This window comes from Engraulis encrasicolus, chromosome 3 (genome assembly GCF_034702125.1).
Source record: "Engraulis encrasicolus isolate BLACKSEA-1 chromosome 3, IST_EnEncr_1.0, whole genome shotgun sequence".
Classification (NCBI taxonomy): Eukaryota; Metazoa; Chordata; class Actinopteri; order Clupeiformes; family Engraulidae; genus Engraulis; species Engraulis encrasicolus.
Window position 1 is genome coordinate 47,027,847 of NC_085859.1, and position 16,272 is coordinate 47,044,118.

A 16,272-nucleotide genomic window follows, 5' to 3' on the forward strand; every position below is an offset into this window, starting at 1 on the left:
TGTTTCACTGACCATCATGCTGTGTGTGGGCATCAGTGAGAAAAGGCATCAGAATGGATTGAGAGATGGAGGGATGGAGGGATGATATTGATGGCTGGAGAGAGAGAGAGAGAGAGAGAGAGAGAGAGAGAGAGAGAGAGAGAGAGAGAGAGAGATGGAGTAGGAGGAGATCACACAGCTATCAGGAGGGGAGAATGGGGGGAAAGCGGGAAGCGAGTGCCAGCGAAGACATAACGGACACTACAGAGAAATCAGGCCTGGCAAGGAATTGGGGTGGCATCAAGAAGAGGGAAGCGAAATGGAATGAGAAAGAGAGAGGGAGAGAGAGAGAGAGAGAGAGAGAGAGAGAGAGAGAGAGAGAGAGAGAGAGAGAGAGAGAGAGAGAGAGAGAGTGGAAAGGGAAAACATGAAGAAAAAATGAGAGGAGGAGAGCATTGCATGCGGGGCAGAGAGAGAGTGAGAGAGAGAAAGACAGAGGGAGAGTGAGAGAGAGAAAGAGAGAGGAAAGGGAAAACATGAAGAAATGGGAGGAGGAGAGGAGAACATTGGTATTCATGAGAGCAAGGCATCTTGATGAGCCGTGATAGCCACTAGAAGACCTTTGTGAATTCAGACGAGCTGCTTTATGTCAGTGTTGGCAGAATGAGCCAAAGGACAACGAGATGTAATAAGAGGAGGGGGGTGACATCCAATTTCACCATTTTAGTTTTTTTTTTTAATGTCGTTCCTCTTTTCTCCACTTTCCTCCATCCGTCTCTCATCCCTTGTTCTCACCCCCTCTGTCTCCCTGCCATATTCTGGGAAGCCGTATGGGATGGGAGAGAGGGCTTTGATTGTACATCTAAAAGTTAATGAGCCATATCCGACTGTATGAATAGCTGACAAGACTTGTTTACTCAGGGAAATACTTAGCAAAACTGCCATGTGGACATGGCAATCATATTGTTCCTCAGCCCTGATACACGCGCTGGTGGCGCTGGCTACAGGATCTGGCAATCGCAGCACAGTCAAGAGGATAATTACATAACGCTTTATTACAACCCCCTATATTTGCTGTATATCGTTTTTGTGAATCATTCACTAATACATTCATTTAATACGCTATTCAAAATTGCTGCAGAAATTAAGCAGGTATTTCAACATAGGAGGTCTGCATCCGCAAACCATCCTCCACCTCTTCAGAAATAGTTGCTACAGCACCTGCAGTGATGATATATTATATATATATTAGATGAGCTACTCTTTTCCTTTTTTACAGACAAATGTTATTTGAGCAAGTTCTAGTTGATGAGCCAATACAGTAGTATTAGTCACTATTGGTCAGTGTTGAGTAGTCAGGGTTTACATATAGAATTTGTCTGAAAATCCCACCAGTGTTTGCCTCTGTTGTTCAAACACCCACAGGAAAATGAAGTAGTACATTTAGGCCTATTCAAATGACTGAAATCTCTACACAGCCTGAATATGCCTTGTGTGCAATCAGTGTGTCTGGGTAAATTGAAAGGTAAACATTGTAGTTTGTTATATTGTTGTTGCTGTTGCTGTTGTTGTTGTTAATACTGTATTATCACAGCGGCAAAGCAGACTCTGGCTACAGACACTGAAAAAAAATAATAAACCATGTATTGCAACTATGCTGGCCATTGAAAAGGCTGCCTATTGCTAAATATGATCTTTTCATGAATATTTACTAGTGTGACCAAAGTACAGTAGGTTTTGCAGCTAAAAAGGCCCTTTTCTGGAAATTCAAAATGCGGACATGGAGAAGACCCCACCTTTCAGGTATGGAAAGTGCGATTTTCCCTGTCATAATGGATACTTAGATTTGATGGTGGTGGTACAGGTATTTGTGAAAAGGGTAACATTTGTGAATGAGTCTCATGATTTCTGGTAATACTACTAAAATGATATAGTTTACCTTTAAGGAACCAGTGTGACAGAGATGCACCCTGCCGAGGAAAGTAGATAACAGCCTGACAAAATTCCTTGGCAGTCGGGTTGCTTAGAAGATGAAGTTCCATATACCCATTACCACTTCAAGACGGGCAGCTGGCAAGATTTCAAAGCTGGGCACAAGGAGGAAGGGACACAAAAGGGAGGAAAGGGATACCAGCTAGCTAACCCCTTTCCTGATGTCAATCTGACATATAGGGCTATTTTTTTTATATCTGAGAAGATTGTCATCCGTCCAGGTCATTTTTATCCAAGGAGTTTAGCTGTAAGAGACATGGACTTCTTCCAGAAGAAGCTAAACTTTCTATAAATCAAGTTGCTTACAGCTTAAGGGATTTGGACAGACTTCATGGTGGAACTATGTAATTATTGTAATAAATATGCAATTAAAAGATTATTGTAAAACTAACCATAACACAAATAAATGTTTTTTATATGTAATAGCCATACACACACACAAGCACGCAAGCAACGCACACACACACACACACGCAGGCACACACACGCAGTGAGGGAAAGTGACAGTTGGCTTGAACTGAAGGCGTGATATTGACAGCATTTGGCTGCTTTGACCTTGTACTGTAACAAGCCCAGGACCCCAGTACCCCAGGACCCAGCTTCTTAGAGAGAGAGATGCAGAGACACCTGGACAGTGTCAGACTTGCACTCACTTCCTGTGAAGTCTGGTGGTCCAACATGACACATGACACATTACATGGGCTGCGAAGGACACACAGCGTCATCTTCTTAGGCCTCAGATGATAGGCTATATGTATAGACCAGTAGTCCTCAACCTTTTTTGAATGAAAGTCCTCTATACTTCATCATAGGACTCCCAATGCCCCCTCGACCTGACCATAAGCCCCCACCTTTCTCAACGCCCCCCCTAGGCTTCCCCAACGCCCCCTGGGGGGCTGTAGTAGAGCAAAGGAGAACCGTTGAGGAACATTGTGTGATTTGTTTCTACTGATCTTTAAAAATTAGGTCATGCGCTGTGGGAACCCAACTAAGCCATGTGTGCCAGACGATGAGGACAAAGAAATCCAATTGGGTTACTTCAAAGAGCGGAGTGGTACTAACTGTCATAACATTGCTTAATCTTGGATACGTGTCCTGTCAGTGGGAAAATATTCCAAACAACCAAAACAAATGCCTGAAGGCAAGAGCGTACGCGTCATACAGGTGTTTATGGGTAGCTACTGAGCAGTGAGCAGGGACCGTATCTTCGGCAACCCCTTGAAATATTTATGAATGGTTTCATTCTTCTAAAATTTAATTTACCTATGTGTGCTGCAACGGAATGCAACCATGGCCAGCTTGTTGATTCAGAGGGAGACATTCGAGACTAGCTGGTGCAGTAGGCTACTATCTGGCGGAAAAAACATGTATTAGGTCATGCTCTGTAGGAACCCAACCAAGCCGTGTCAGACGATGAAGATAAAGAAATCCAATTGGGTTACTTCAAAGAGCGGAGTAGTACTAACTGTCACAACATTGTTTAATCTTGGGTACGTGTCCTGTCAGTGGGAATGTTCTGCAATAAATATTCTTCGCAGCCAAAACAAATGCTTGAGGCAAAGGCATGTTAGTCATACAGGCGTTTATGGGTAGCCTAGTCTATTGAGCAGTGAGCAGGGACTGTACCTTTGGCACCCCCTTGAAATGTTGAAACCCCATGAATGCTTTTATGCTTCGTAAAATTAATTTACCTGTCTGTGTGTGCTGGAATGGAATGCAACCACGGCCACAGCGGCCAGCTTGTTGATTTGATCCAGAGGGTGAAATTCGGGTCTTGCTGGTGTGGTAGGCTACTACATGGGGAAAAACAAACAAACAAAAAAGAAAAAACGCCACTGCCAACGTTCATCCCACTGCTGCCAATCATGTGGACTCTGAAGGGGGCGTCGCACACTGGCACTGTCTTGTCGAATTTTCCATTTGCTCCTGCAGATTTCACGGCAAGTGTGACATCGAAACAGCGGTTTTCACTTTGGAGAAAAGGTGGGGTGTGTGTTTACAATCATGCATCACTGTTGGTATGCAGTGCCTGACACAAGGACATGACAGTTAAGGGCGTTTAAAAGGGCGGGAAAACTAACTTGTTTGGATTGACTAGGTGAGGAGTGGTGTGTTGTCCGTTGCATGAGGGTAGCCTACATGTTTTTCCACACACACACACACACACACCTTACCACCATCCAATAATTCTGAAGGTAGCGTGTGTACTTAAAAAAAAAAAGCATTACCAGAATGTAGGCATGTTTTTCATAATCATGCTTTCATTGAGGATTGGAAATTGGAACATTTTTCTGGATCGTCTTCCATGTGAACTCAGGATTTTGAATTTCTAACCCAAAGACTGCAAAACCTACTCTGGTCACACCAGACCAAAAGTTAGATAAAAGATTTTTGAAGGGGCAGCATAAAATCTGGAAAAAATACGACCAGTACTAAAATCATACTAGACCTTTACTATTCAAGACCATTTGATAACTTTCTTCAAATTCCACTGCCTTCATTCTTCAACTATTTCCAATAAAAGAGAGAAAAAAAAGTTTTGTTTTATGAATTGTGTAATCTTATGATAATATAACCTGCTCTGAATGCTTTCCCAGGATCTAGTAGCTACCCTACCATATAATATAAAACCAACAGCAGAAGCCTTGGCAAGGTTAGTGCTAGTGCTGCTCCGCTAGACACTGCTGCAGGGTTGGTGCTAAGCATTGGCAGACAAGGCGGCCGCTAATTGTCTTGGGGGCGCCAGTAATACCCAAAAGTCCCACAGAATAAGAGTGTGAAATAAGACATGAAACTTTGACAATGACTATTCATGGGCACTCAGGTAGATTAATGGCGGTACTAGTCTATATCAGCTGTACTTGATCAGATGTACAACGCTATAATACAGATTTTTGTGCTTATTTCTAAATGCAGAAAAAGTAGGGGGTTGCTAATACTAAAAGTAGGGGGTTCTTGCCTGTCTGGTGCACCAAATTCACCAGAACCGGTCCTGCACTGCTGTTTCCTTCTGTCCCCCTCTCCCTTTCTCCTACTCTCCTCTCCCCCTCTCTCCCCTGCACGGGTGGCTCCTCCTCTCCCTCTTTCCCTGTCTCTTCCCTGCCCTGGTGCTGGTGTCTCCTGCTCTTCCCCTCTCCCTTTCTCCTTCTCTCTCCATTATCCTGGTCCCCCCCATCTCCCTTTCACCTTCTGTCTCCCCCTCTACCTTTCCCTTTCTCCTACTCTCCCCTGCACTGGTGTCTCCTTCTGTCTCCCTCCACCTTTCCCTTTCTCCTTCTCTCCCCCTCTTTCTCACTCCCTCTCCCCGCCTCCCTGTCTCTTTCTCTCCCCTGAACTGGTGGCTCCTTCTCTCCCCCTCTCTCTCACTCCCTCTCCACCTTTTCCTTTCTCCTTCTCTCCCCCTCTTTCTCCTGCACTGGAGTCGCCTTCTGTCCCCCTCTCCCGCTCCCTCTTCTCTCTCTTTCTCCTTCTCTCGCCCCTGCCCTCTCCCACTACCCTGGTGTCTCCCTCTCTCTTCTCCTCTCTCCCCGGAGGTCTTCACTCTACCCAGCCCTGGTGTCTTCCCCACCTCCCCCTCCATCTCCCTCGCTCCTCTCCCCGGAGGCCTTCATTCTCCCAGAATACCCGTCTGTCACCGTGGGAGCTCTGGTGGCCTATTGGGTCGCATCTCCGTCACCTTGGCGCTCATCGCTCTCCAGCGGGGTGACAGCCTGTCGATAAAACTACACTGACCTGTCATTCAAGCCGCCAACACCACCGCCGCCAAACAGCTCTTAGGACAGGGCGCCGCGCGCATGGTAACAGAAAGGGCACAGAGTATTGAACCGCCGAGGTGAGAGACTAATCCATTTGCTTTTGTCGTGTGTGTGTGTGTGTGTGTGTGTGAACTGTAAAAGTTGCAATAACAAACATATATGGCTTGTCTTCTCCTCATGAGTCCCTACTGACTTGGCTTCATCCGTACTAAATCAGTACAAAAAGAGTGTTAAGTTCAACATGTTCAAGTGACATTAACCACAGAAGGGAATCAATCTAACCCATTGATGCTGGATGTTGCATTACGCAACATTCAGGCTCATGAGACAACTTTAATAAAAAATCTTTGTTTGTTTGAGATGTATGAACACATTCCAATGAAAGATGAGGGTCTTGGCATTTAAATGCAACTTATAGAACGTTTTTATGAGCTTCAGAGGCTGAGATATTTAGGTTTTTATAGAGACTGAGGGAAGCTTTTCTTAAAAAGGGCTCAGGCATTCAGCACCCTTTTTTACAGGTGCTTTAGGCGTCAATGGGTTAATAAATAACTCTGTAACTTTTTCAAAAAATCAGACAGAAGATGGGACTGAACTGAAGTAGATTTATTCATAAAAAAAATCCAGCAATATTTCAAAACACACATCTACACGCTACTTCCGTTGTTTGAAGTAATTACTCTGTAATCAACATATATCAAAAAAACTAAATTTAAAACCTGAATTCCACGACCATATAGAAAAAAATATGATGATTAAGCTTTCACCGCACATATCCCAAGGTAGATTAAGAAAAAAAAAACACAACTCAACAGCATAAACACATAAATATTCACATTTAACTATGAAAGCAAATCCCACAAGTAAGGCAAAAACTCAATCACCCAGACCAAATCTCCACATTTGTCTGTGGATTTTAAATTCTAACAAGAATACATGCACTTGTCTCCAGAAGAGCGAGTTTCCCCACTCCAGCCCACCCCATCCTCACAATCACTCCCACCCTTCCTCCTTCTGCGTGCCCTGGGATGCAGTGGAGTGGATTCCCTTCGCTCCCATGCACTGCCAGGCGGGAAGGTACTGTAGGTGAAGAAAGCAGAGAATGTGCGCACATCTGTGGCACAGGTGCTGAGCAAAACAAAATAACTGAAGTAAATGATAAATGTCCGCAACACTGTTAATGCTCCCAGTTGTTTATGTGTCAGTAGGTGCCACAGGGCTGGACCAGGATAATAATATATATAATAAAAAAGGCCTGGGCATTTCTGTGCATCCCAGGATTACCATGGCCAGATTATCCATAAAGGCCAGCGGCACAGTGCCCAGGGGCACCAACCATTTATTTTCAACCAGTTCAGGAGTACAATATGAGACAATGCATGAAGCATTACATACATTTATTGTATATTGGGCAGCTGTGAGGTATAGTGCCTAGTGGCACCACATTGACAAAATACGGTCCTGCCACTTCAAATGTTGTGCCAGTCACAGAAAATAAATGACTAAAAACGTAGGACCCTGAGAACAGTCGTCCCAAAACAGGAAATGCCCTGTATGCCAGATGACCAATCCAGGCCTGAACGGGACAGTAGGGGGGGGGGGGGGATAGGAGTGGGATAGCAGACCATTGCCCGGCCCTGCCGTGGCCAACTGGTGGGGCACTTGCCTGCCATGCGGCAGACCCGGGTTCGATTCCCGGCCCGGGTCCTTTGCCGACCCCTCCCCGTCTCTCTCCCAATTCGCTTCCTGTCCACCTCTCGCACTGTCCTGTCGAATGGGGTCGAAAAAGACACCCCCCCCAAAAAAAACCCCCAAAAAAAACAGACACACAAAAACACAAAACAAAAAAACAGTGCATTGCTCAGCGTAATGGAATGGAAAGGCTTTGCCAGGGCTGGTATGGTAGTGACTGGTAGTAATTCCTCATGTGCAGGCAGGCAGCCACCAAGATGTGCCGGATACATGTAAACTCTCGGGTGGGAAGCCATTTGTCAGGCTTGCCTGGTGTGTGTGTGTGTGCGTGTGTATGTGTGTGTAAATATGTAAGTGTGTGTAAATGTGCAAGTGTGTGTGTGTGTGTGTGTGTGTGTGTGTGTGTGTGTGTGTGTGTGTGTGTGTGTGTGTGTGTGTGTGTGTGTGTGTGTGTGTGTGTGTGTGTGTGTGTGTGTGTGTGTGTGTGTGTGTGAGTGAATGTGCAAGAGTGAGTGTGCATGTGTGTTCGCTTTTGTGTACATGTGTATGGATATGAGTGTGTTTATGTATGTGTGTGCGTGTCTATGTTCATGTGTATGTGTATGAGTAAATGTGTGTGTGTGTGTGTGTGTGTGTCTCAGGGGGCTGCGGCATGGAGCAGCATTGCGGCAATAGTGTTTAGTGTCCCGTCAGTAGTGGCAACAGCTCCTATTAGTGTTCCTCTGGTCCTCAAAGTGTGTGTGTGTTTGAATATGCGTGTGTGTGTGTGTGCGTGTGTGTTCCTCTGGTCCTCAAAGTGGGAGTGCTTAAATGCACGGCTCTGCTCCGGGAGGCTTGTGCCCGTTTCCTTAGTAACAGTCTTCCTTCTTTGTCTCCCTCTCTCGCTCGCTCTTTCTCTCTCTCTCTCTCTCACACACACACACACACACACACACACACACACACACACACACACACACACACACACACACACACACACACACACACACACACACACACACACACACACACACACACACACACAGGCAGTCACAGACAAATAGTCCCATTTTTACACACCAACAGACATGCAAACGCAGGCACCGGCGTGCAGTACACACACACGTGTATATATACACACACACAGACCCACACACACAGACCCACACACACATCCTCCATTAGGCTCTGCGGCTACAGCTCCTCAAAGCAGGCCACTCTGGATTTGGCGCTCTGCAATGTGAGCTGTGGAGAGAAAAAAAAGAAAAGAGAAGAGAAGAAAAACAGATGAGAAAGACAAAAATGATGAATGGATGGAACACCCACTTGAGTCTGGAATAATAACAGAAAAAAAACAAATACAACAACACACACACAAAAAAAGAATATGAAACCAATTTTCAGAGTGTGTGGGTACCCAATTGTTTCCTCGCCTCCTGCTGGATCTCATTCATTACCCAGAGAAAGATGAGGAGCGCGAGCTCTCCAAAAATGTCATCTGAAATCCTGTTCCATTTCAGGACCCTGTGTGTGTATGCGCATGTGAAAGGTGCAAGTGAAATTAGTGTGTGTGTGTGTGTGTGTGTGTGTGTGTGTGTGTGTGTGTGTGTGTGTGTGTGTGTGTGTGTGTGTGTGTGTCACTTGTGCACAACTGCTTGTGTGCCTATCGGTACATTCAGCATGTTTCACACATAAATAACATACAGTATATGGCTGTTGTTGACACCTATTTATGTACATGTATACAGCAATGCATCAAGCGTTTCACCCTCCCTGTTTATGTTGCAATTGATGCTTTCATTTAATCTTTCTTATTTTATATTTCGGTGACAGCATCAAAGCCGATTCCACCGGCATCGGTGACACTATAAAAGCATCTCAAGGTGCGACACGGACGTGAAACGAGCAAGCGTGCATCCGTCTTGGTGTCAAAAGACGTAAGCTCTGAGAGGTGTTCGTTAAAGTCTGAGGCCTGGGCCAGTGACAGCTCTTTTCATCATCCCATTCCTCAACGAGCGTTTCAGGCAGCAGTCAGCAGGCAGCCACCCCAGTCAATCAGTCATGCAACACCCTGGAAACTATAAGAGGCTGGTGATGGTGACACCTTAAGGCTGCGCATGGAGCCCCCGGGTCAATGGGCTTTGCTGAAATGCCATTGGCCAAGGACAAATGAGTCAGGGAGAGAAATGGCCGTGGGGGGATAAAGGTTGGACCCTTTCTTATGTGCATCACATACTAAACAGCTGCTGGAGCTACACATGTACTGTAGTCAGGGCTCTAAATTAACTTTTTTTTCATCACCAGCCAAAATGGCTAATAGATGTTAATCCTACTAGCCAAACACACACTCACTAATGGGTCGAAGTGGCTAGTAAGTGGCTAGTCTTTTCTACCAGCCAAACTGAAGTTTCACCAGCATTTGGCTGATTGTCATGTGTTAATTTAAAGTCCTGACTGTAGCTGTGTTTTAGCTCGTTATTACGGAAGCTATTCTAGGCAAGTGGCCTCACCCGGCAGCCATCTTGGCTACACATCCGGGAATCTATTTTGCATTAGTAAAGACCAGACCTTCTAAAAATGAATGGGGAAACGATAGTTAAAGGGACACTGTGCAGGAAATGGTCAAAAAAGGTACTGCAACCATGTTGCTGATTGAAACTGGGTTGCCTATTGCCAAATTTGATCTTTTCATGAAAGTTTACTGAGAAATGAACTAATATTTTCTAGCATGGCCCAAGGACAGTCAGTTTTACAGCTAAAAATGGCTATTTCTGGAAATTCAAAATGGCGGACCATGGAGAAGATCCCCCTTTTCATGTATGAAAAGTGAAATTTTTCCAGTCATAATGAACACTTCAAATTTGATGGTTTGGTAAGTATTTATGAAAAAGGTAACATTAGTGAATGGGTAGCATGGATTCTGGAAATAAACAACTAAAAATCCCACACAGTGTCCTTTTAAGGACTCTCAGATAACTAACGGTTGTGAAAATCATATGAAAATCATAAAAACCGTTGTGAAAATCATATAAAAACCACCATGAAAGGTTATTTTTTAACGAGCGTCGCAGCAGCTAGGCAGCAATTCCTGTCAATCAGTCATGAATAGAAACTATGAGAGGCTGGTGATGGTGACACCCTAAGGCTGTGCATGGAGCCACCAGGTCAATGAGCTTTGCTGAAATGCCATTGGCCAAGGACAAATGGGGCTGGGAGAGAAATGGCCGTGGGGGATAAATACTGGACCCTTTTTTTCTGACGTGTGTCGCATACCAAACAGTGGTCAGATACTGTGCAGAGGAATGCCGACAGAGGGGAACGAAGGGGTCAGTTGGCCCAGGCCCAGGAAACGAGGGACCCAGAATTGGTACCCTATTATAATATATGCATTGAAGATTTTATCCGGTGCCCTGTCAGAGATGTTTTTGCCCAATTATTATGGCTTCAGTGTAGAAGCTCACGCTTAGGAATGGCATCTGTTTCTGTACCCTGACAGACTGCATGTACTGGTCTGGTTTATTTATTTTGTGCTCCTCTCTATTTCTATATCTTGTTTGTTCATGACCTTGTTTAACTTGTTTGTTCATGATAAGCCCCTTTGTTTTAAACTTCTGGGTGTTAATAATTATAATAGCAATATTGTAAATAATGATATTCCTGCTTCACACAGGGCACCACTGCAATAATTTGAAGTTCCTATGCAGTAACAATGTGACTTTTAAGAGGAAGACAGGTAGGGATAAAAACGACACAACATCGTCTTTGTCCTTGCAGGTGCAGGTGCAGTGCGGTAACGTAGCGTAGCACAGACATGCGAGGCCGGACCAGATGGTCTTGTTAAGGTGACAGTGGCGTCGGCCGTAATGACACTGATAGGGTCATCACGGAGAGAGAGCATGGCCATCTGCTGGATTTAAAGATCCATCAGTTGACGCCGCCCGCTAGCTCGCTCGCGCGCTTGCCTGGGGGGCGGCTAGCACTCATTACACCACTTGGTCTGAGGGGGAATGAGGTGCTTATCAAGCCAGCACTCTGGCTAATGACTGGTGTAACTACCCGGGGATGCCTCCTTGGTGGGCCTGCAGTTATGGCTGTATGACACAAAGGCAGGCAGCCCTGTTTCAACGAAGAAGCATAAAACAATCAAGTGTTTTTGGTGGCATTTTACAGAAATACGTGCTGTACAGTACCATCTCCCTTGGTGGGTGGATGACAGACACAGCGCTGTCTTAACGAGGATGTGTTACATTATTGAGTATTTTTTTGTGGCATTTTAAAGACAGGCATGCCCGTACAGCATCTCCCTAAACCAGAGAGAATTACAGTGTAATACCCTCAAACACAGCAGCGCAATGCAGCGAGGCTTGGATGACGCACAGCTGTCTTTTTTGTTTTGTTTTTGTTTTTTTTGGTGGTGTTTTCCGACTTTATTTGATAGGACAGTGTGAGAGGTGGATAGGAGAGAGACGGGGAGGGGTCGGCAAAGGACCCGGGCCAGTCACATGGCAGGCGAGTGCCCTACCGATTGGCCACAGCAGGGCCACACACCTCAGTCTTAACGAAGACGAGCAAAACAATCGAGTGCTTTTGTCACATTTTAAATTTGTGCAATTCGCCATCTCCATAAAACCAGAGGAAATCACAGAGTGCCAAAATCTGAAATGTAATTATAATGCAATAAACTCTTCATGCTGTAGTCCTTCATTCAAACTGACTCCTAAAATACAAAGAATGGACATATGCATATATGATGGGCCAAAACTTGACTTGTGTTGTGGTGGCCAGTTTTTACAGTTTCTCTGCTACCCATCGACTCTAGAGTACTGCGGCAAGACAAATTGTTTTCCTTTTTCTAACTTGCTCCAACTGCACTCCATGCATTATGCATTTGTTGGTTGTGGTGAGACTACAGAAAGAGAGAGAGAGAGAGAGAGAGAGAGAGAGAGAGAGAGAGAGAGAGAGAGAGAGAGAGAGAGAGAGAGAGAGAGAGAGAGAGAGATACAGAGGAAGAGAAAAAGAGGATATATAGAGAGGGGAAAAAAGGATGTGGGGGAAGAGAGAGGAAGAGCGCGGTAGGAGGTATCAAGACAGACAGAGTCACTGAGGAAAACAAATACAAACCGACAGATGGGATGAGGAGCGGGGCGAGAGAAAGTAAAAACACAAGGGCTAGCACTTGGAGCATTTATACATTTTGTCTTAGATGTTTGTGTCTGTAATGTTTTTAAGATGAAAATATATAGATGAACTCAGAACTCAACATAACCAAAGCATAGGATAAAATGCAGACTAACACCTATTTAACACAGCAGGTAAGTCTGTAAGTCTTGCCCACGGTTTATCTTGGTTAAATCCTTGTAACAAATAATGTTACCAGCTCAGACTGTGTACTACCACCCACAGCAGAGAACTTAAAACAAAGTTTTGAAGACAAAAGTATATAAACAAACTCAGAGCGACTCAACAGATCAAAAGTTTTCAGAAAAAAACACACGAACGAAGCATGGGGAAAAACTGCAGTTACACCTATAATATACAGCAGGTAAATCTGTGTAGGGTCATTCCACGCCAAATCAACAAGAGCCCTCACACTTAGGTCTCAAAAAATTCTGAAAATATTACTGAGTGTACCCATGGTATTTAAGAGAAACACTGCTACTTTATTTGAATGTAAGATGTATACTCTCCATGTTACAGCCAATTTCACTGGGGGAGGGGGGTGCCCATTTTGTTCACACTCTTTTTTTGTCAAAGTTCACAAGCCCGTAGCTCAAGAACTAAACCATGTAGGAAGCTCAAATTTGGCATGCTGGTACATAGATAGGAATAGTTTGTTGCAAAACTGTCAGTTTTGGTCTGTATGATCTTGCATCGTCATGGCATTCCCTCAAAAATGATACAAATTGTACTGGAGTTTTTGGCTGTGCTCTGTTTAGGCCTTCAGAAGACATATTTGTGCCCAACATAGCCTCATGATTTTTTCCCCTTGTAGATACAAGTAGAAACACTCCCATAAAAATCTATAAATAGAAAGTAAACCCCATCAGTGTTTGACCAGAAGACCTCACAAGTCTGACAAATCATTTTGGGTGTCATTTTCAGAGCACCAGAACACCTTGTGGGATTGTCCACAGATTTTTATTTTATATTTTTCTTCATTCTCCATGAAGTCTTCTTTTTAAAAATGCCAATGAGACTTGTCTTATGTGATGTTTTCTTTTGTAATTTCCACCCTGAACATGGGCAAAATGCAAAAAGAGAGCAACATGATTTCGATAACATTTAATGTAAAGACTAAATAATCAAATGCAAATTTTGCCCAGACATGATCACCCGAGAGTCCCTGTGCAGGGGTGCAGGTATCCCTTTCAATTTCAATGATTTCAGGAGCGTTCAATGTGGGAGCAGGTTCGCTCACCAAAAGAGACAGTAGGTCAGGCACAAGGACTCATGTTGTTACTTTTTTTGACCAGCAGATGGCAGCGGAAGAAAGACATATTGCCCTCAATGTGCATGTTGTCCATGTTCAGGTTGGAAATTACAAAAGAAAACATCACATAAGACAAGTCTCATTTGCATTTTTAAAAAGAAGAATTCATTGAGAATGAAGAAAAAAATAAAATAAAAATCTGTGGACAATCCCACAAGGGGTTCTGGAGCTCTGAAAATGACACCCAAAATGATTTGTCAGACTTGTGAGGTCTTCTGGTCAAACACTGATGGGATTTCCTTTCTATTTATAGATTTTTATGAGAGTGTTCCTACTTGTCTCTACAAGGGGAAAAAATCAAGAGGCTATGTTGAGCACAAATATGTCTTCTGAAGGCCTAAACAGAGCACAGCCAAAAACTCCAGTACAATTTGTATCATCTTTGAGGGAATGCCATGACGATGCAGGATCATACAGACCAAAACTGACAGCTTTGCAACAAACTATTCCTATCTATGTACCAGCATGCCAAATTTGAGCTTCCTACATGGTTTAGTTATTGAGCTACGGGCTTGTGAACTTTGACAAAAAAAAGAGTGTGAACAAAATGGGCACCCCCCTCCCCCAGTAAAATTGGCTGTAACATGGAGAGTATACATCTTACATTCAAATAAATGTACAGTGTTCCTCTTAAGTACCATGGGTACACTCAGTAATATTTTCAGAATTTTTTGAGACTTAAGTGTGCGGGCTCTTGTTGATTTGGCGTGGAATGACCCTGTATTAAGTCAATCGTCTTGCCCATGATGCTACAGACTGCCCTTGCTGCACTAAACCCTGTGTCTGTGTGTCTGATGGTGTTCACTGAAGCAGGCAGGAGTTAAATCCAGGTAACAAATGGTGTTACTAGCTTGAATGTTCAGACTTGAACACAACACCCAAGACAGAGCACTAACGAGAGAAAAAAAGTTTTTAACTCAACAGACCAAAGGTTTCACAAGAAAAATACACAAATGAAACAAGAGGAAAAACTGCAGTTACACCTACAATACACAGCAGGTAAGTCTGTGTATTAATTCAACCGTCTTGCCCATGATGCTACAGCCTGCCCTTGCTGCACTAAACTCTGTGTCTGTGTGTCTGATGGTGTTCACTGAGGCGGCCAGCAGAATCATTAAAAAGGCCTGGAGAGTCACCAAGCTCAGAGAAGAGGACGGACAGGCGGGCTGACCGTAAGCGAGCAACTTGCCCATGCGGACCCAGGTTCGAAACACAGCAGGTAAGTCTGTGTAAGTCAACCCAGCCGTCTTTCCCATGATGCCTTGCTGCACTACACTCTGTGTCTGTGTGTCTGATGGTGTTCACTGAGGTGAGCCGGAGCAATCGTTAAAACCTGCGCAGGAGTGGCGTGGAAGTCTGGGGAGTCACCAAGCTCAGAACAGAGGAGAGGACGAACAAGCGGGCTGACCATAAGCGGACAACTTCCCCATGCGGACCCAGGTTCGAAACACAGCAGGTAAGTCTGTGTAAGTCAACCCAGCCGTCTTTCCCATGATGCCTTGTTGCACTAAACTCTCATCTTTGTGTCTGATGGTGTTCGCTGAGGTGAGCCGGAGCAATCGTTTAACCTGCGCAGGAGTGGCGCGGCAGTCTGGAGAGTCACCAAGCTCAGAGCAGAGGACGGATGGATGAGAAGGCTTCTGACTCCTGTTCTGTCCTCAACTGCCCACTAACTCTTGGCCATGGCTGGATTGGCCATAAGGCATACAGGGAATTTCCCTGGTGGACTTTTGATAGTTTTGGCCTGGTCTTCCTTCTAGGTCGTCCTCAGACGAGCCTTCCATCGTTGCTTCCAGTCCTCGCTCTAAAATTAAGGGCTTCACCGTCTCTCTCAATGCCTGGAGGACCGGTTTTGGCTGAAAATGCCCAGCCTGCTTTTTTTTTTGGTCCTAGGCCAGCCCTGCTCTTGGCGTCCTCTGCTGCCTCCCGTAAACAAGAATGGAGCCACGGGTCGTTGGACACACCATCATGAAGGATCTGGTGGGGAATGGGGAGTTGTGGTTGAGAGAGAGAGAGAGAGAGAGAGAGAGAGAGAGAGAGAGAGAGAGAGAGAGAGAGAGAGAGAGAGAGAGAGAGAGAGAGAGAGACGGGCCGTTGGGCACACCATCATGAAGGATCTGGTGGGGAATGGGGAGCTGTGGTTGAGAGAGAATGAGAGAGAGAGAGAGAGAGAGAGAGAGAGAGAGAGAGAGAGAGAGAGAGAGAGAGAGAGAGAGAGAGAGAGAGAGAGAGAGAGAGAGAGAGAGAGAGAGAGAGAGAGAGAGAGAGACGGGCCGTTGGGCACACCATCGTGAAGGATCTGTAAACAGAGCTGGGCTGTGGCCACAGACGACACGGTGGCCACCATCCCAAAATGAGCCGCACCTCTACTAAATTCTTTCTTTC

General features: G+C 44.9%; 1 protein-coding gene across 1 annotated transcript in view; it reads right to left on the reverse strand.

The window, feature by feature from the left end:
• Positions 1-7,892: 7,892 nt before the first annotated feature.
• nf2a (NF2, moesin-ezrin-radixin like (MERLIN) tumor suppressor a) overlaps positions 7,893-16,272 on the reverse strand; it is an 81,291-nt gene continuing 72,911 nt past the window's right edge. The window contains exon 16 of the mRNA XM_063195544.1: positions 7,893-8,642. Within this exon, the coding sequence (XP_063051614.1) occupies positions 8,592-8,642 (51 nt within the window). The 3' untranslated portion in view covers positions 7,893-8,591. The remainder of the gene's footprint in view (positions 8,643-16,272) is intronic.